Consider the following 16,178-nt stretch of genomic DNA (forward strand, 5'->3'; position numbering starts at 1 on the left):
GGAGTCTATGAATAAATGTATATACATATTTTTGAGGATTGCTTGTGAAATAAAGGTTTCATCTATCCTCTTCTGACTGTCTTCAAGTTGAAAATCTTCTGGTATAATTTCTGAAAAGGCTTAGAGCCTACTTTTTCTGCTTTGTGAAACTGGCAGCATGGAGAAATTACCTGCGTTGCTAGTTCCCATCTCAAATGTGCTGGAAGAAATATTAATGAGAGGTCTGACAATTTCTGACACTTGATTTAAATCAACATAGACCTGTTAACCCTGACAGCACTTACTTGTTTTGAGAAAGCTTTTCAAAGCCGTAAATTTCATTATATCTCTGAGATATCTTTATCTATCTACATGCAAAGAAGAGCTGTTGGTTTTCTTCTGGCTATAGATGATCCCTGAGCATTGTCTGGCAGTGAAAGGATGCCTGAGCTGGTTTTGCTCTCTATCAGCACATCCCTAACATGCCCTGCAGCATTATCTGTAGCTACTACTTCAGGGTCAGAAGCTGTGTGGCCATCCTTGGTATTTATGTGGGTAGCTGTGCTACTTGTACACTCCAGGACAGTGAGATACTTGGGACTTACTTGTGCTGTGTCCTTGCTACACAAATGTGTCCTGAAACTTCTGAATGAATACCAGTGGTGAAGATAAGCACTAGCCCTTTGTTGTACTATTTCCTGGAAGGCTTCAAGAAAGAGTAAAACTAACAAGGTTCATAGCTGTTCTCTAATATAGGTATTAGTAGTAGGCTCTAACTTTATTCTTAGTGATAAAACTTGGTTCACAGTAGAGTCTGTTAAGTTTCTCAGCTTTTGGTAAAACAGTGTGAGAGATGAGATTGACATTGGCCATGGGTGGTTTTCAAGCTGAATGTGTTGTTTCATTGCTATTTGATTTTAACAGACCCACTGGTCATTTTATTAGGCGGAAGCTTGGGATCCTGGCAGTGTCCCCTGATGAGAAATGGAAGGCAGTATTTGAAGAATGCTGGAGCCAGCTTGGCTGTGAGAGCCCTGGCCAGGGGGACAGATGGAAGGCTTGGGACAACATTGCGGTGGCTCTGACCACCAACCGACGGCAGCATAAAGACAGGTTGGCTCCTAGAGAATGTATCGCCAAGCAAAAGAGGATGGAGAGGGAAACTGGAATTGCACTCAGCTCTGAACTTGAAACTCTGGCTGTAAAGTTTTAATTAAAGCTTAAAGTTTTATTTATAATAACCTTACTGCTCTGCGCTACAAACCCTTTCAGGGACATGCTGATGTTTATTACTAGTTGAGTTGTTAATGTCAGGGGTTTTTCCCCCATTTTGGGTCTCAACCTGTACAATGTCTGTCTTTTTAAACTGCAGCCCGGAATTACTGAGCCGCTCACATACTCAGACACTGGAAAGTTTGGAGTTCATTCCACAACACATTGGTGCCTTCACCCTGGAAAAATATGAAAATATAAAAAAATATTTGATAAAGGTATTGTGACTGAAATTCTCACATAATAAGGCATGGCAAGGCATGACAAGCTCACTTTGTAATAGCTTTCCTAATTACTTCCATATTTGCACTCTTGTAATCCATAGTTCATACTTGTTCATCACTTAATATATTGAAGTCCACATCTAAGACTAAAATCATTGAATACCTAATGAATGCTCTCTTAAAGTCACTTTCTGTTCATTTACCGTTTTCATTCTTTAATGTTGGATCCCAGCAAAGCATCTTGAAATACTTGCTAATTTTTGCATGTTGATTTTAAGAGTACTGGGCAGATGACTAGTCCAAGTAGTAGCACAAGTTCTTGTACTGTCTTGACTCCTATAAATTGTGTTTAGCTGACACAGAAATTTTATAATCCAAATGGGAATTTGTTAAATATAGCTCATTTTTGAGATATCTACAATATTTTCTCGAAAGCCTGTTGTTGGATCTCTCACCCATCTGTTTTGGATTCCATTTTTTTAACTTGTCTGCTATTGACCTATCTGACTGGCCAATTAATATACATTGTCTCAGGCTTGTGATACTCCTCTGCATCCCTTGGGCAAGCTGGTGGAAACACTGGTGGCTGTCTACAGGATGACCTATGTTGGAGTAGGAGCAAATCGACGACTGCTGCAGGAGGCTGTAAGGGAGATCAAGTCCTACCTCAAGCGCATCTTCCAGCTGGTCAGGTAATGAGACTCATTTCCAAGTCAAACCGCTGCTGAATTCATGAAAGCTGCCCCATGTACTGAAACTGTCTAATGTTGTACAGTCCAAAGGTGCTGGCATTGTTATTTAATTTTGGGAGTTGCTTGTATTTTCCTATCTTTTTAAAGAGTCTTGAATATTTTGTCAAAAATGGAAAAACTAAACTCTTTACACCTAGTGTGTTACATCCTACATTGTATTTCAAAATGTGGCTGTAAGCAGCTCACCTGGAATATGGATCTACAGTGTCTGTGGTGTGCAAAGACAGTGTTCAAAGGGTATAGAACACTAGTGAGGATAGAGAATGCCAGTGTATTCCATAAAGTTCTTACCAATATGGCATCAAAGTTCTTACCAATGGATGAACAATCTTCCTATGAAGAGCTGGCTTAGATTCTTGAGAGTAATTACAGCTTTAATTGTGTCCTGCCAGTCTGAAAACAGAAATACTCCAAATTACTAACAATTAGAAACCTTGTCTGGAGGGAAGTGATGTTAATGTAGGAAAGGTGTCCTTGGAGGGGTTGGCATGCCTAAGTTTTCCTTCAGGAAGCTGGTACTCTATGTGTGCTAGCTGTGCTGTCTTAGCCCACCATGTATTATTTTTGCTGTCTTTTTTCTCTCCCATCTTGCCTTAGTGCTGACATCTGTGGAAACGTGTTGATGTGACCTCAAATGCTGTTCCGTGTGTTGCTTTTTTAGGTTCTTGTTTCCTGATCTCCCGGAAGAGGGCAGCACAATTCCATTTCTGACAACGGAGCCAAAAGGAAGGCGATCGTTTTGCAGTGGGAAATCTGATTCCAGATCAGAATCTCCTGAGCCAGGGTACATAAAGGAAAAACAAATAAAAACTAACAAAGCATTTGTTGCATTTTTTTTTCTTCTTTGGGGGAAGAAAGATAAACAATATTCAACTGATGGATCTAAGCAGTGGTTTTTCTTCCCCTTGGGTTCTGATGACAGATTCTGATAAGCAAACTTCCATGTTATTGTTGTAATAAGCATTTCATGCTTGTCTGTGCAGTGGTTCTTTACTTAAAATAAAACTTGCTTTTGTCTGTTACTGGTAAGCAAGTTAAGGCTTGGGCCTGGGCTTCAGAAAAGTATTTTGAATAAGAGCACTGGAGGTAATTTATAATCTTATCAGAGTTGCTATTTGATGGATTTGTACTTATTTTTTTACTCTTATCCCTCATAGAATAGGTTTGTGCTATATGAAAGATTTGTTCCAATGATTTTCATTCAATTTTTATAGATAATTAGGTTTTTAATGTCTTCCTTTGCAAACCACCCCTTCTGGTTTTTTATTGCAGCTATGTGGTAACCAGTTTTGGCTTGCTGCTCCCTGTTTTACTGCCACGCCTCTATCCCCCTCTGTTTATGCTCTATGCCTTGGACAACGAGCGTGAGGAGGACATTTACTGGGAATGCGTTTTGCGCCTAAACAAACAAACTGATCTGGCTCTTCTCAGCTTCCTTGGAGTGCAAGCGTGAGTACAACAAGACAAACTGGAACAGGTTATGGCATGTTATTAGGTAAAGCAACTAAAACAAAGCCCTAGTTTTTGAATGTATTTTCTCTGATTTAAATGCATTTAGACATGTCTTCAAGCTAATTAGAAGGATTGAGAGTGAATCAGACCTTCCCTCTTCCAAAATGGGGAGATGGAAGGTGAGGGAAGGAGGTAAAGATTGATGTTGCTCCAAAATCAGAGACATTTCAAATTACAGTTTCCTGGGTACCTGTGGGAGGTGTAGTTGATCCTGGAGGAAGGGCTGTTGCGTCTCAGAACATGATGACTTCATTCCTGTAATGCGAAAAATACTTTAGGACTGTTTTCTCAGTGGACTGTGTTGGGTTTCTTGCAGGAAGTTTTGGCCAGGAACTGTGTCTATCCTTGGAGAGAGTAGAAAGGTATGTTCATTGGGCCTTGTTTACATGTTTTGCCAAGTGGCTCTTTCAAGAAACTGAAATCATCAAAGTGATCAAAGAATTTTTGGCCAGGCTCTTTGCTTAAGATATGCCATGTTACTGTATTTCCCTTAACTTTGCCTACTATTTAAATACTATAGTAATGACTTACCAGGGGCACTGGACAAGATGATCCCCAGAGGTCCCTTCCAGCCCCAGCCATTCTGTGATTTCTTACAGTGGCCATCAGGCCAGCTTTGTCACTCACTGGCTGACTTGGTAATGAATTCAAGAGACCTTTGCTTGGTCTCCAGTTATGAAAGTGTGAGAATGAAAGTCTAGCAAGGAGATTTTCAAGCTGTTTAATTAAGAGAGTTATATCATTATATACTTTCTAATTAGAAAAAATTTATAGTTTACATTCTTAATCATTATCTTGGTGAAAGAGGCTCAACACTGAACAGTGGGGGTGCTGAACCTGCCTGATAAATCTTACCATGATTACACAGGTATCATCAAACACAAAAGATGCCTGCTTTGCCTCTGCTGTTGAATGTTTACAGCAAATCAGGTAATTCTTTGTAATTTGTCTTTCAGTGTTACACTGTTCCTGTTGTAGTAGTATCTGGTTTGCTTGACTGGGACCCTTTCCATGTTACCCTTTTTTGTTCACCTTTGTAAGAGAAGTCACTAAGATGTTTTCCAGTTCTGAGTAAAGATGCAATTTCTCCTGCTGGGGAATGAAGTGTTGCCTCATAAACACGACTGGAAGGTGTCTGTCGGGCGCCATTGAGAATCAAGGGCATAAAGATGTCTATCAAATACACATATGAATTTCCAAACAGGTGTGGTCAAGTGACCTGAGCATGGGAGGCTTTTCTGTGTCTGTTGTGCAGACATTTAAGAAATTGGAATATTTTAGAAAGGTTTTTAAGAAATAAGGAGTATTTTAGAAAGGAATTTTCCCCCTTTTACTACTATATTAAAACACCATAAAAGTGTGAAGAGAGTCTCCCTTGCAGTAGCGTGCCTTGGTGTGGTGCTTGTAACCTGGGTACTGTGCAGCCTTGGCAGGCCTGGCTGCTGCAGTGTCAATGTCTGACTGACCTCCATGGGCATGGGGAGGGCCATGCTGGCCAGCAAACCCTTCGTAATTTAGATGCAGATCTCTCTGTGTTTACTGTTATCCTGGTTTGCTTTTGCTCTCCAAACAGTACCACATTTACCCCAGCTGACAAGCTGAAGGTGATCCAGCAGACTTTTGAAGAGATCTCCCAGAGTGTACTTGAGAGCCTTCAGGAAGATTTTCTGTGGTCCATGGATGACTTATTTCCTGTTTTTCTCTATGTGGTGCTACGAGCCAGGTAGGCACCAAGGGTGGCATCAGTGATAAGTGAGCATAGGCAGGACAAGGACTTCTGTGTTAAACACTCCTCTGTTTGTTATAGGATTAGTTACTGGCTTTTGTACCTATAAATTCTCCAATTTGACTGTTTACTTTGGTCTGAAAAAGTCTTGAACAGTCTTTATTGTGAAAAGGCCCTGAATTCAGAATTAAGAAACATTATACTGGCAACCTGTGTTCCCATGTTCACTTTCCCATTCTCACATGTGGCAGGATAAGGAATCTGGGGTCTGAGGTGCACTTAATCGAAGACCTGATGGATCCCTATCTCCAGCATGGGGAGCAAGGCATCATGTTCACTACCTTGAAGGTATGAAAATTATTCAGAGTTATTAAAGGCTTTCTTTGGAAATAATCAGCTTTTAGCAATGAAGGTCAGCTTAGGACAATTATATGAACATTAGGCTATAACTTCTTTGACTTTAACTGAAATTTTTTACTAGGATAGGCAGGGAAATTTAATGTAAAGCTTTAGCTAACCTCCTAATTGCAGGTACCTCTTAAGAAAAATGGTGTAATGAGCAAATGTGGATTACTCAAAGGTAATATTGGTTACTGTTGGAATGTTCTAAATGCTCACCTCTCATTCTCCTGCAACTTAACAAGCCTTACTCTCCCTATAAAAATTGAAATGAAGTGCTTCTTTAGATATTAGCCATTCCATTAAAGTTTAAGTCTAACATTACATCAAGACTTTCCAAGAATGCAGTTTTAGGGGGAAAAAACCCCACTCTGTCACTCTCCACATTTTATTAAGTATTCTTATCTTTTTAAGTATGGGAAGAGAGTGTGTTTGGAAGAATATCGTGTTATAACTCAGACATTCATAATGGAAATACATTGTTTTGGTACCTCAAAAGTGTTTATCATGTGGATCTTGGGACAAGTCAGCAGTGTGGAGCCTTTTAGTGGTGTTGTTTTGGAGGGAGGCTGTTAATCTCAAACTTAAGGAAGAATCTTAAACTGAAGTGTTAGGTTATCATGATTGTATTTTCTGTCTGTGCAAACTCAAAATAGTTGAGTCCAGAGGATTTTTTTAAAGACCTATTAGTTTCATGTTACAAAAAAGGAAGGTTTGCATTGGTTCAAATTTACTAAGGAACCTACGTGGTGGAAGCCAAAGTAGAATCTGATTTTTCATGAGTGCAAATGTTGTCTGAGACATTTATATTAAGTTTCTGATCCTGGCTGACCTGACCCAGCATATTTGAACCAGCATGAAGAAGTGAATAACTCTCAACAGGCAGAGTGATGGAAACCTTTGCTTTTCACTCTGAGTGCTTTTGAAATGTTTCATCCCTGCATCCTTGTCCTGTAAAAAATATTTTCTATTTTTGAGTCCTTCTGTCAAAGTGCAAAGAGAGACTTGTAACCAAAAATATACTTTCATCTTGGCATAGCTGGGAGCTGTGAAAGTATGAAGTCCCAAATCGTGCTATTTTGCTTGATTAGGTGTTGGATGTAATTTGTACCTTAGTCTCCTGTTGCTCATTTTGCTAGCTTATGTATCAGGAGGTTCTCATGTGTTGAGTGCCACTGTAGCTTCACTGCTTGTAGAGAGCCTTGTCCTCCATTTTCTTGCATAGAAAAAAAAAAATCAACCTTTTAGTGCGTGATGCTTTGCTGTGAACTGGCACTTGTGCTAATCTGGATTTTGTTTTAATTCAGGCATGTTACTACCAGATTCAACACGAAAAGCTTACCTAGACCATCATATACAACCTGCCTCTGTGGGATAATCTGCTCAGTGGGACTTCACTAATAACCATTTCTTTCCTGAAATGACCCTTAGAAAATACTTGGTTATAGTTCTGCTGCTACAGATGAAAATATTCAGTTTTTTCTTCTGAACTCTCAGTTCTAAGATTCAACTGAATCAAGACTGCAGCCAGCTTTCTGTGAAGTGGTGATGAAGATAAAGACTTGATTTGTCAAGTACCTACCAAGAAGAAATGCTTTCCTATTCTAACAGAAGGATAATTTACTCCTTTTAAATTAACCGTGCTGCACAAAGGCATGGCATCTACATAGAACACATGTGAGAGGCTGGACCGCATGGCTTCCAAAGCAGTGGGTTTGTTTTTATTATTCCTGGTTTGTCAGCAGAAATGTTTAAAGGGAATGAATTGCACCACAGAACCATTTGGTCTTCCTGAATTAAGCTGTATGTTTGTTTATTTAAGAAAATAGAAATATGTTAGTATTTGTAATGGGTGCCTATAGTGTGTTTGGTGATAACGGTTTTGAGGTCTCTGTGTTGAACAGCATTGCTGAATATCAGTATTCATGTGCTGTTGTGGAAATAATCACACTGTTATGGACTTCCCTATTTACTAGAATTGTAAATATACAGGCATTTACCATTCTTTCTGTTTATGAAATAAATAAAAGGCACTGACCACTTCAGATTTTGGCACTGAATGAAATGCTGTGCAGTGGTCAGTTTGCTTACCCTGAGGACAGATGCTGTCTCTGTCAGCCCTTGTGGGCTGATGGAGAGGTGAGAAGGGTGAAGGGTGCTCTTACACAGATGTGCTAGGTTGACCTTGGTTAACACCAGGTGCCCACCAGGCTCCTCTCTCGCTCCTCAGCAGCAGGTGATGTCTGGTCCCTTCCTGGGAAGCAGGGCTTAGCATGCAGAGCTGTTGCATCAGAAGCGAACTCCTGGCACCAATGCCAGGCTCTTCCCACTGCAGGGAAGCTCCTGGGCAGTTCACCCCACAGGCTGTGTTGGGGTGGCTGCTCCAGTGGGTTTGGAACTCTGCTGTCACTCCCGGTTCTGCCTGTGCCGAGCCAGAGCTGCCTCTGAGGCAGAGCTTCAGTGCTTCCATGCTTCCCACTTGGAGCAGGACACATTGGGCTGTCTCTCCTGGCACCGATTACAAGGTGTTCCACTTTGGGAAAGGTCCCTGCAGTCCCTTAGCACGATCCTAATCACACCTGCTGGAGCACTTCACCTCGGAGGCTGCAGAGAAGAAGTCATTTCCCTGGGGAATCTGTGAGAGTGTGTTCTGTGGTTTATGGCTAACTTCACTTATACCAATAACACTGGTGGGTAACTAGAGTATTGTAGGTGGCAGGACTGACTCAAAAAAAAAAACAAAAACGGAGGGGAAATGTAGATTACAGAATGTTATAATAGCTTAAGTTATGTTAGACTCCATAGATAATGGTTATCATATTTTGAAGTAGTGGTAAAGGCTTGTATATTGGCATCTAAATGTAAAGAACCCATATGCCAAAATACTGTTGTGTTGAACAACAGCTGCAGTGTAGCAGTTTTCATAATAAAGTAAAAGTAACTGGTATTATCAAAATGATTTCTAGTTTTATCAGAGGAGGGGAAAGGGTAATTCTGGAATGATGTTATTTAAAATTACTGTTAACTTGCAACAGACTATAGTGATGAGAAAATATAGAGAGATGACTTCATGTTTACAAAACTTAGTGTTGGCTTAATCTTATTTTTTAAATTATACTGAATAATTCAAGGAGAGATAAGCAATAATATGAATAAAAGGGAAGCTATAAAAGCTAACTTGAAAAGGGGGAAGACACAGCTAGAGGTAAAGAGCATAATGAAGGGGGATAAGGCAGAATTCAAACACTTCATCTTGCACTAGATGCAGCCTTTCCATGCAATCATCTCTTGTAACTCTGTGTAAAAAGAAATTAACTGAAGCCTGTAGGAACAGAACTGCCCTTTAAAATGGGGCTATCCTGAACAGCTGAGTAAATCAATGGCAATTTTCATCTGCAGAAGATCTGAATTCAGGATTTATTTTGCCTTTTGTGGGAGTGCAACCATGAAAAACAGATTTGGGAATGGTTTTTTTTTCCTATAACTGCTTTGAATTAGCATTTGTTGTATTTGGATATTTCAGAAGAAAGAATTTTAATATTACACTTTGTTTCATATGAAGTCCCAGATTGATTTTGTGCCTAAAACCAAAAATGTAACTAGAAATGAGAAATTCTTCTGTATTATTTCTGCTTTTCAAGAACAAGGTGTAGCTACAAATATGTAGCAACTGTAATGGTGTAACTTCATTGGCTGTGAATGGTGCAAAGCTGAGAACTTACAAAACCCAAAGGATGCATCTGCCTTTACTATGTATATAAACACAGAGAGAGGTATGTATGTATACACTCAATCTCTTAGAAAAAGTAGTGGTATCACGTATGAATTGAGCTTGGCTGAATTAGGGAAGCAGACAGTTTGGGCTGGATTATTTTTGGTCCTTCTGATATATAGCTCAGTTATTAGCTGAAGAGAATCCCTGGATTAAATGTGCTTCTGACACAGATTCCACTTTACAGCCGATCTGGGCTGGGATGCGTTAGGAAATCAGTACAGAGCAGCTTTGATTTGTGTATTGCTGTAACTAACAAAGAAATGAGTTAACCTGCAGGACCTTTCCAGCTGGATTGCTTCAGGGTAATTACTCTTTTCTCTTTTTTTTTTCCTCTTTAATGGAAAGCTGGGTATTTCCTGTGCTGCAGCAGAAATCCTGTAACCAGCCACAGAAGATCAGCACTCTGGTGTTGCAGATTCTCACTGCAATCACAGGCACAGTAGCTGCAGATAGACCCCAAGTGATGAGCAGCCTATTGACTGGGAAAATTGATGAGAATAAGAAGCTATTTAGGTGAGAGATGATGTAAAGTAGTTTTTTTATGCAAGAAAAGGGTTAAGGGGATTTGTTCTCTTCCCCCTGGTAATGAGTAGTTCTAAGGTTAGGTTTCTGCGGATTAGAAAGGAGAGGCTGTCCATAGATTAGCTGGGGCAGTGAGGTTACTTGCCGTGCTAACATCCAACAAATACTCTTTCCCTCTGGAAATTCGACATGAGCTGAACATGGCGTATTCGGTGGGGTTCGCAGGTAAGAAAATTTGCACTGTACTGAAACCACTGTTCTGCAAGGATGCATTTTCCCCATGTAAATGTGAAATTAGTTTCCTTTCATAGCTGAGAGGATACCTGTTTAATTCTTGTTAGCTAAATATTAGAGGAGTGTATGAATGCGGAGTAGGAGCTTGAAAGGGAATTTTTTCCTCAGTCCTGATCTTCACAAAACTATACTTGTTTTAGAAATAGGTTAGGAAACTACCTGTTCTGGTATGTTGAGAGATAATGCAGAAAAATGTGTGACTGATGTGGGACTGTAAAACAAATCCTTTTTTGAACAACCTATCTGTGTACTTCTAAGTTGATTTAGTATCAATACAGTGGTTGGTTGTTTATTTAGGGGAATTTTGGTAGTTTGATTTCTTTTCTGTAAGCCCAAGCTGTTGGCAGTAAACATCTGGAAGTAAAGCTGGCTGCCCCTCATGACTGCATCCAAGTGTTGTCTGAGTGCTGCTCTTTTGGGGAGCGATGTTTTGGCAGCTCTTAACCCATGTAAATAAGGCACTCTTCCCAGCACTGCAGCTCTAGGGTTGTGGGAGGGAGGTAGAATGAACCACCACTGAATAGATCTGACTACAGAGAGTAACAGGGCAAATTACCTCACATGTGCAGGTGTGATTCTGTGAAATCTCACTGAATGCCTGGTGTGCACATAACATTTTTTTGTTTTTTTTTTTTTTTTTTAATTCTACTGCCTTCGATTTCCATTGAGAGGTGCTTGGGTATGAGATAAGGATAAATGGTTTCAAAGGCTTAAGTTGTGTCAATTTATTCCATTAATATTTAGCATTGCTGCTGTAGCTAAAATACTTTAGTGTCTCAAAAAGTATACAAAAGGAGGATCGTTCTTTACATTGACTAGAAAAGAAGCAGTCAGACTTCAATAATGACACTGGCCTAATTAAGCTTATTTAATGCAGAACAAAAAAGTCCTGAACAGGGCATGTGCTTTGAGTTGTTGAATCTTTCCCTCCATTTTTTTGCCTAATCAGTTTGCTGATTTAGAGTGGCAACAAAAGCTTTCACAGAGTGTTTCCTTCCCTCAAGCTAATTTGCAGTCTTCAATATGCCAAATCATTAATTTTGGCAAATTTAAAGGTAGGAGTAGTTTTCCTTGTAAAAGGCTGAAGTTTAGCATATTAACCAAAGCAATGTGTAAGAGCAGAGGAGTGATGTTCTGGATGTCAGGTTCTCTGGTGTTGTCCCCTTCAGAGGCTCGACAAGATGCAAAATTGTCCACTTAAAGACAATTCTGAAACTTTATTAAAACAGGGCTTAGGTTCCCTTGCAGCTCTAGCTTTGTATCAATAAGACCTTCTTGTCTGTCTGACAATTAGGGTCAAGGAATTTTATACTCTGCTGCTGAAGGAGTAGCTCAGATTTGGGATAACTGATGTCTGCAGACTTGAGGTGACTGACTAATTTTGACTCAAATTCTGGCACACTCAGTGTGGATATCCAGTTCTTTCTCTAACAACAGACAAAGAGAAATGTCTTCTATTAATGAGCATCTGTAATTGCGTGCAATACATGTGAATGGGAAGGCCCTTACACTGCCTGGGAGATTAGTCAGGTAAGCCTTTTAGCAAGAATTTCCATCTAATTTATTTAGATCCCTGGATGAGGAGACCCTGAGCTCTGGCCTTGGAGTCGATGTAGATACAAGTCTCAGGAAATAAAGGCACAGTAGTAATTCTACATTTATTTGAGCTCTGACCTTTGCCCTTAAGCAAGCAATCCAGTAGGTCTCTTTCTAAAGAAGCAACTCTTCCTCTCTTCTGGTAGTGACTTTTTCAGCATCTGTTGCTACTGAGGGCTTCTGAAACCTGGCTTCGCAGTTGGAAACTGCTTTCCTTTTGTTGCGTGTAAATACAAAACAGCTACTAATTTATGACTGAGGTGAGCTGTGGGGGTCAGAATTTGACAGATTTTGATGTTCAAATACTGCTTCTGTTAGTGTGAGCATAAACTCTGTGGTTTAAGATGACAGCAATGGATGGAAAGGTTTATTCCTAGAACTCTGATAGCTGTAGCTGGGGATTTCACTCAACAAGGCAAGCAAAACCTTCAGTAGCTTTCCCAGATTTTTAGGAAATCTGAGGTTCACGTTCAAGATAAACTGTGTCCAAAATTTCTAAACACACTCAAGTTGCTCCCATATCTGTTCTCTATGGAAGCTGTACTGATACCAGAAGCTGCAATGCTCTGTGGGGAAAAAATTAATCCCTTTAAAATATTCAAGGGGAAATGATATTATTTGTTTTTTAGCAGAATCTGAAATATTTTAGCATCTCCAAAAATGTTTTTTGTTTCCAAGTGCTTTGTCTCCATTAAGAAACAGGTTTTCATTACTGGATTTATATGTCCTGCTTTGTTAAATCCATCATTAGGCAGATCAACTAAGCTTAAAAATGGGGAAGGCAAATTCTTTAAGGAAAATAACTGAGACTATTGAAAATATTAAATAATTGCAGCTCAAACCCCAGTTGTACTGGGGGAGGATCAAACTATAATTTTGTGAATCTTTGAAAGAAAAAACGTAATTGTAAAAGCAGTCTTCAGGTTAGAATTTCAATAAGATGTACCATTGAATGTCCTGTAGAAGTAACTTGAAATGAATTGCCCAGATTCAGTAATAAAATACTTGAGTCATAATCTCATAATTTATGATTTTTTTCTCCCTTAATTTCCACTGCCTTTTGAAAGCAGTTTTGTGATTTAACAGGAGAGAAAAGTGTGTTCTAAAAATAAGTATTAAATGCAGTAAAAGTGACAGTAATGCCTTCTGCTTTTGTAAGCAGATCAAGATAATACTTTTCCTGCTTGTACCTTTGCTGTTTTCTATCTACAGAGCAATCTAGAGGAAAATGGCTGCCTTTTTACTTTATTAATCCAGGAGATAACCTACGGTGTATTTAGCAGAATTTGGTGTAATGCATTCACTGTGCCACACTGGAGTTCACTATTGGCTGAGGTGCTGAGATATTTGATGTTAGTTTTTTTGCTTGTAGTCGAAGTTATCTCTTGAGTGGCCAGTTGAAATATTTAATTCTTTAAGAGTAATCTATAATACTGCTAATCATGACAATACCTTTATACTTGTATCAAGTGTGAAGTTAAATCAGCTAGGATGTAATGAAGATTTTGAACTGCTTAAGAGCTTTCATACATAGATTCTTGATGCTTTAGGGTATAAATGCAGTATGTGGTGTTCCCTGGGGAATTTCCATACCACTTTGAGAAGAAGAGTTCAGAGAATTCTCTGAAGCAATCCTGTACTGCATTGTTTGCAATGAACAGCAGATTGAAGAACTTCTTCCAGTTTTAGTTTAAGAGAACATTATAGGCTAGTGATAGGTTGCCACAGAATTTTAAGGGAGGGAAGGAATTTGAAAGAAAATTTTAGAAGGTGCATATTTTATTTGTGGAAAGGTCATGCAACATGGATACATATTAATTAGTACATGTTGCCTTCCTGCATTGCTTAAAAATGCTGATTTTAAAATCTAAAGAAAAAAATTAAGTAGTATATGCTGCTTTTTATAATTAAAGAAATCAGCCACACATTTTTAGTTTAGCAAATAACTTCTTTGATTCCATCTCTAAAAGTGACAACCTATTATAAATTGCCTGAGAGAGATGATGATACCCACAAGGTAAGAAATGGGGTTTTTTATCTGGGCTTGGGGTTTTTGGGTTTTTAACTCATTGTGAGGAAATAAGAGAAAAATAATGAAATCTCTGTGGAACAAATCCTTCAAAGACCTTAAACTCTAATAGTGATAGAGACAGGGATCCCTTTTTTCAAAATCATGTCTTTGCTCAATGAAAATTCAGTAGAAATTCCAGTCTTTCAGTTTTAATATTGTGTCAATATTAAAATTAAATCTAATGTATCCTTGAATATGATTATTTTCCAAGCTATATGGGTACAAAACAAGATATAAGTCTGTAGAAAAAATTACGACTTCTCATGGTGGTACACTTAAGAAGCTGGAGAGCTAAAAGATGGACCAAACAGCTTTCTGTGTTCGATGACTTAATGAAGCAAGCAAGTGACAATTCTATAAAGACATTAAAATTGCCATACTGCAGTTGAGGTTTGTCTGTCTGCATCTTGGATGGTACTGGGTGGCTAAATTTACACATGGGACTCATATATTTATTTTTTACACCCATGGTGCACTTTAAATACAAATTATTGCCCACCCCTTCCTTTGTTTTTCCTCTGCTTTCTTATCAGTGTAAAATACCTGACATTATTCTGATATGAGGATGCTCTTTTCCCTAGTTCATCATCTCTCTTTGTGAAACCAATGTGATGTGAATGCAGTATCCAAAGTGAGTGGAATCTCCTTGAATAAAGGAGAAGATGGAGGTGCCAACAGTCAGCCGCAAAGATAATGGTAACTTTTGCATCTCTTTTTCAGTTTTTTTTCCTCTTTTCAAAAAGTTCTATTCCTTGATCTCTGTGACTCTTCTTCCATTGAGTCATGAGAGAGATGAATGTGTCTGAAGTATTACTGCTCAGCAATTTGAATGATTCTTGATGTTCAGTGGTGGTATGCAGCTGACTTAAGAGAGCATCAGAGAAGAATAGCTGGCATTTGTTTCTGGCTTATAAGGCCAAGGAGTTTTTTGTTGTTTCACCTCTTATAGGTAGGAGGTATGAGCTTGAACCCAGACTGTTACATGTGACATTGCCTGCATGGCTTTCTCTCAGGTCAGTTGCAAATTGCTAGCATTGACCTAACCTGCTGGCTAATAACGTTCTAAAATAGCTCTTATGCAAGAGTTGATTGGAGGAAAAAAATCAAGGCAGACAGGAAATGTCTGTGCATTTCTTAGAAGTACAAATTGAGGAAAGGTGCATTTCAAAGGTCTGGGTCACTGTTTGGTTTTGGTTGGTCTTCTCTTTGTACTGAAGTGTCTTGCGCTTTTCTGTTTCTTGGGCTCAGGTGTATCTCATGTTCTGACTCTAGTGCTGCAAGAGCTCAGCTTGCTCTGTAAGAGGGATGTCAATGGCGTTGGCATGCTCTATGAGCTGCTCAGATCTCGCTGGCTGCAAGCACTGCTCAAGGTAAGCTACCACACAGCTGGGGGAGCAAGGTCACCTACAGAACAATCTCCAGGGAATAGCTACTTGGCTTTGCCATATAAGGACAATAAATGCTTATTTACACTAAGTGCTGATAGTCCTGATGTCAGTTCTAACATCAGCAGTCACAGTAGACGAAGCCATTTATGCTTTAAAGGAAAATAAAGTGTTCTCTTCCATAATGTCCTAGACATTTAGGCTCTTCTACTTTTCCTGTCTGTATTAAGTCCAGGGGACAGACACTGAACACATCATTGCTCAGTTGTCTTTCCTGTTCTTAAATTTCTGTATGGCTATGCATCCCACTTCTTCGCCTGTGACGTATTTTGTTTTGCATCCCATTCATCTGATGTGTAATTGAAGATCTTATACTGTTAGAGAACAGAGTTTTGACTGTTGTTTCTATCTTGAGAAGAATTTTATCTCTGAGACAAATTCTGTAAAAATTCGGCTTTTCTTTAAGAAGGATTTTTAAAGTCTTCGATTTTTAAAGAGGAGCTTTTACTGGATAAGAATGCTCATAAGGGTATTTTAAATGCAGAAATTATGCCTTCAACTAGAGGAAGGAAACAGGCTACAAATCAGAGAATTTACTATCAAGCTATTTACCTGTGTAGACAGCTTTTCTTCTAGGAAAATTCAAAACTACAGTATAACTGGTTAGCTAC

At 39.1% G+C, this 16,178-nt stretch overlaps 2 protein-coding genes across 2 annotated transcripts in view; both read left to right on the forward strand.

The window, feature by feature from the left end:
* The window catches only part of ALS2 (alsin Rho guanine nucleotide exchange factor ALS2), a 32,712-nt gene extending 24,783 nt beyond the window's left edge, over positions 1 to 7,929 (forward strand). Inside the window, 10 exon segments of the mRNA XM_005415930.3 lie at positions 925 to 1,092; positions 1,352 to 1,469; positions 2,010 to 2,167; positions 2,889 to 3,011; positions 3,500 to 3,676; positions 4,056 to 4,101; positions 4,608 to 4,669; positions 5,313 to 5,462; positions 5,717 to 5,813; positions 7,172 to 7,929. Coding sequence (XP_005415987.2) covers positions 925 to 1,092; positions 1,352 to 1,469; positions 2,010 to 2,167; positions 2,889 to 3,011; positions 3,500 to 3,676; positions 4,056 to 4,101; positions 4,608 to 4,669; positions 5,313 to 5,462; positions 5,717 to 5,813; positions 7,172 to 7,210 — 1,138 coding nt within the window. The 3' untranslated portion in view covers positions 7,211 to 7,929.
* A 6,122-nt stretch (positions 7,930 to 14,051) lies between these two features.
* Positions 14,052 to 16,178, forward strand: part of MPP4 (membrane palmitoylated protein 4) — a 22,138-nt gene continuing 20,011 nt past the window's right edge. The window contains 4 exon segments of the mRNA XM_031058675.1: positions 14,052 to 14,068; positions 14,656 to 14,771; positions 14,774 to 14,818; positions 15,371 to 15,492. Of these exon segments, the coding sequence (XP_030914535.1) occupies positions 14,052 to 14,068; positions 14,656 to 14,771; positions 14,774 to 14,818; positions 15,371 to 15,492 (300 nt within the window).

The sequence above is a fragment of the Geospiza fortis genome, unplaced genomic scaffold, assembly GCF_000277835.1.
Source record: "Geospiza fortis unplaced genomic scaffold, GeoFor_1.0 scaffold112, whole genome shotgun sequence".
Taxonomy (NCBI): Eukaryota; Metazoa; Chordata; class Aves; order Passeriformes; family Thraupidae; genus Geospiza; species Geospiza fortis.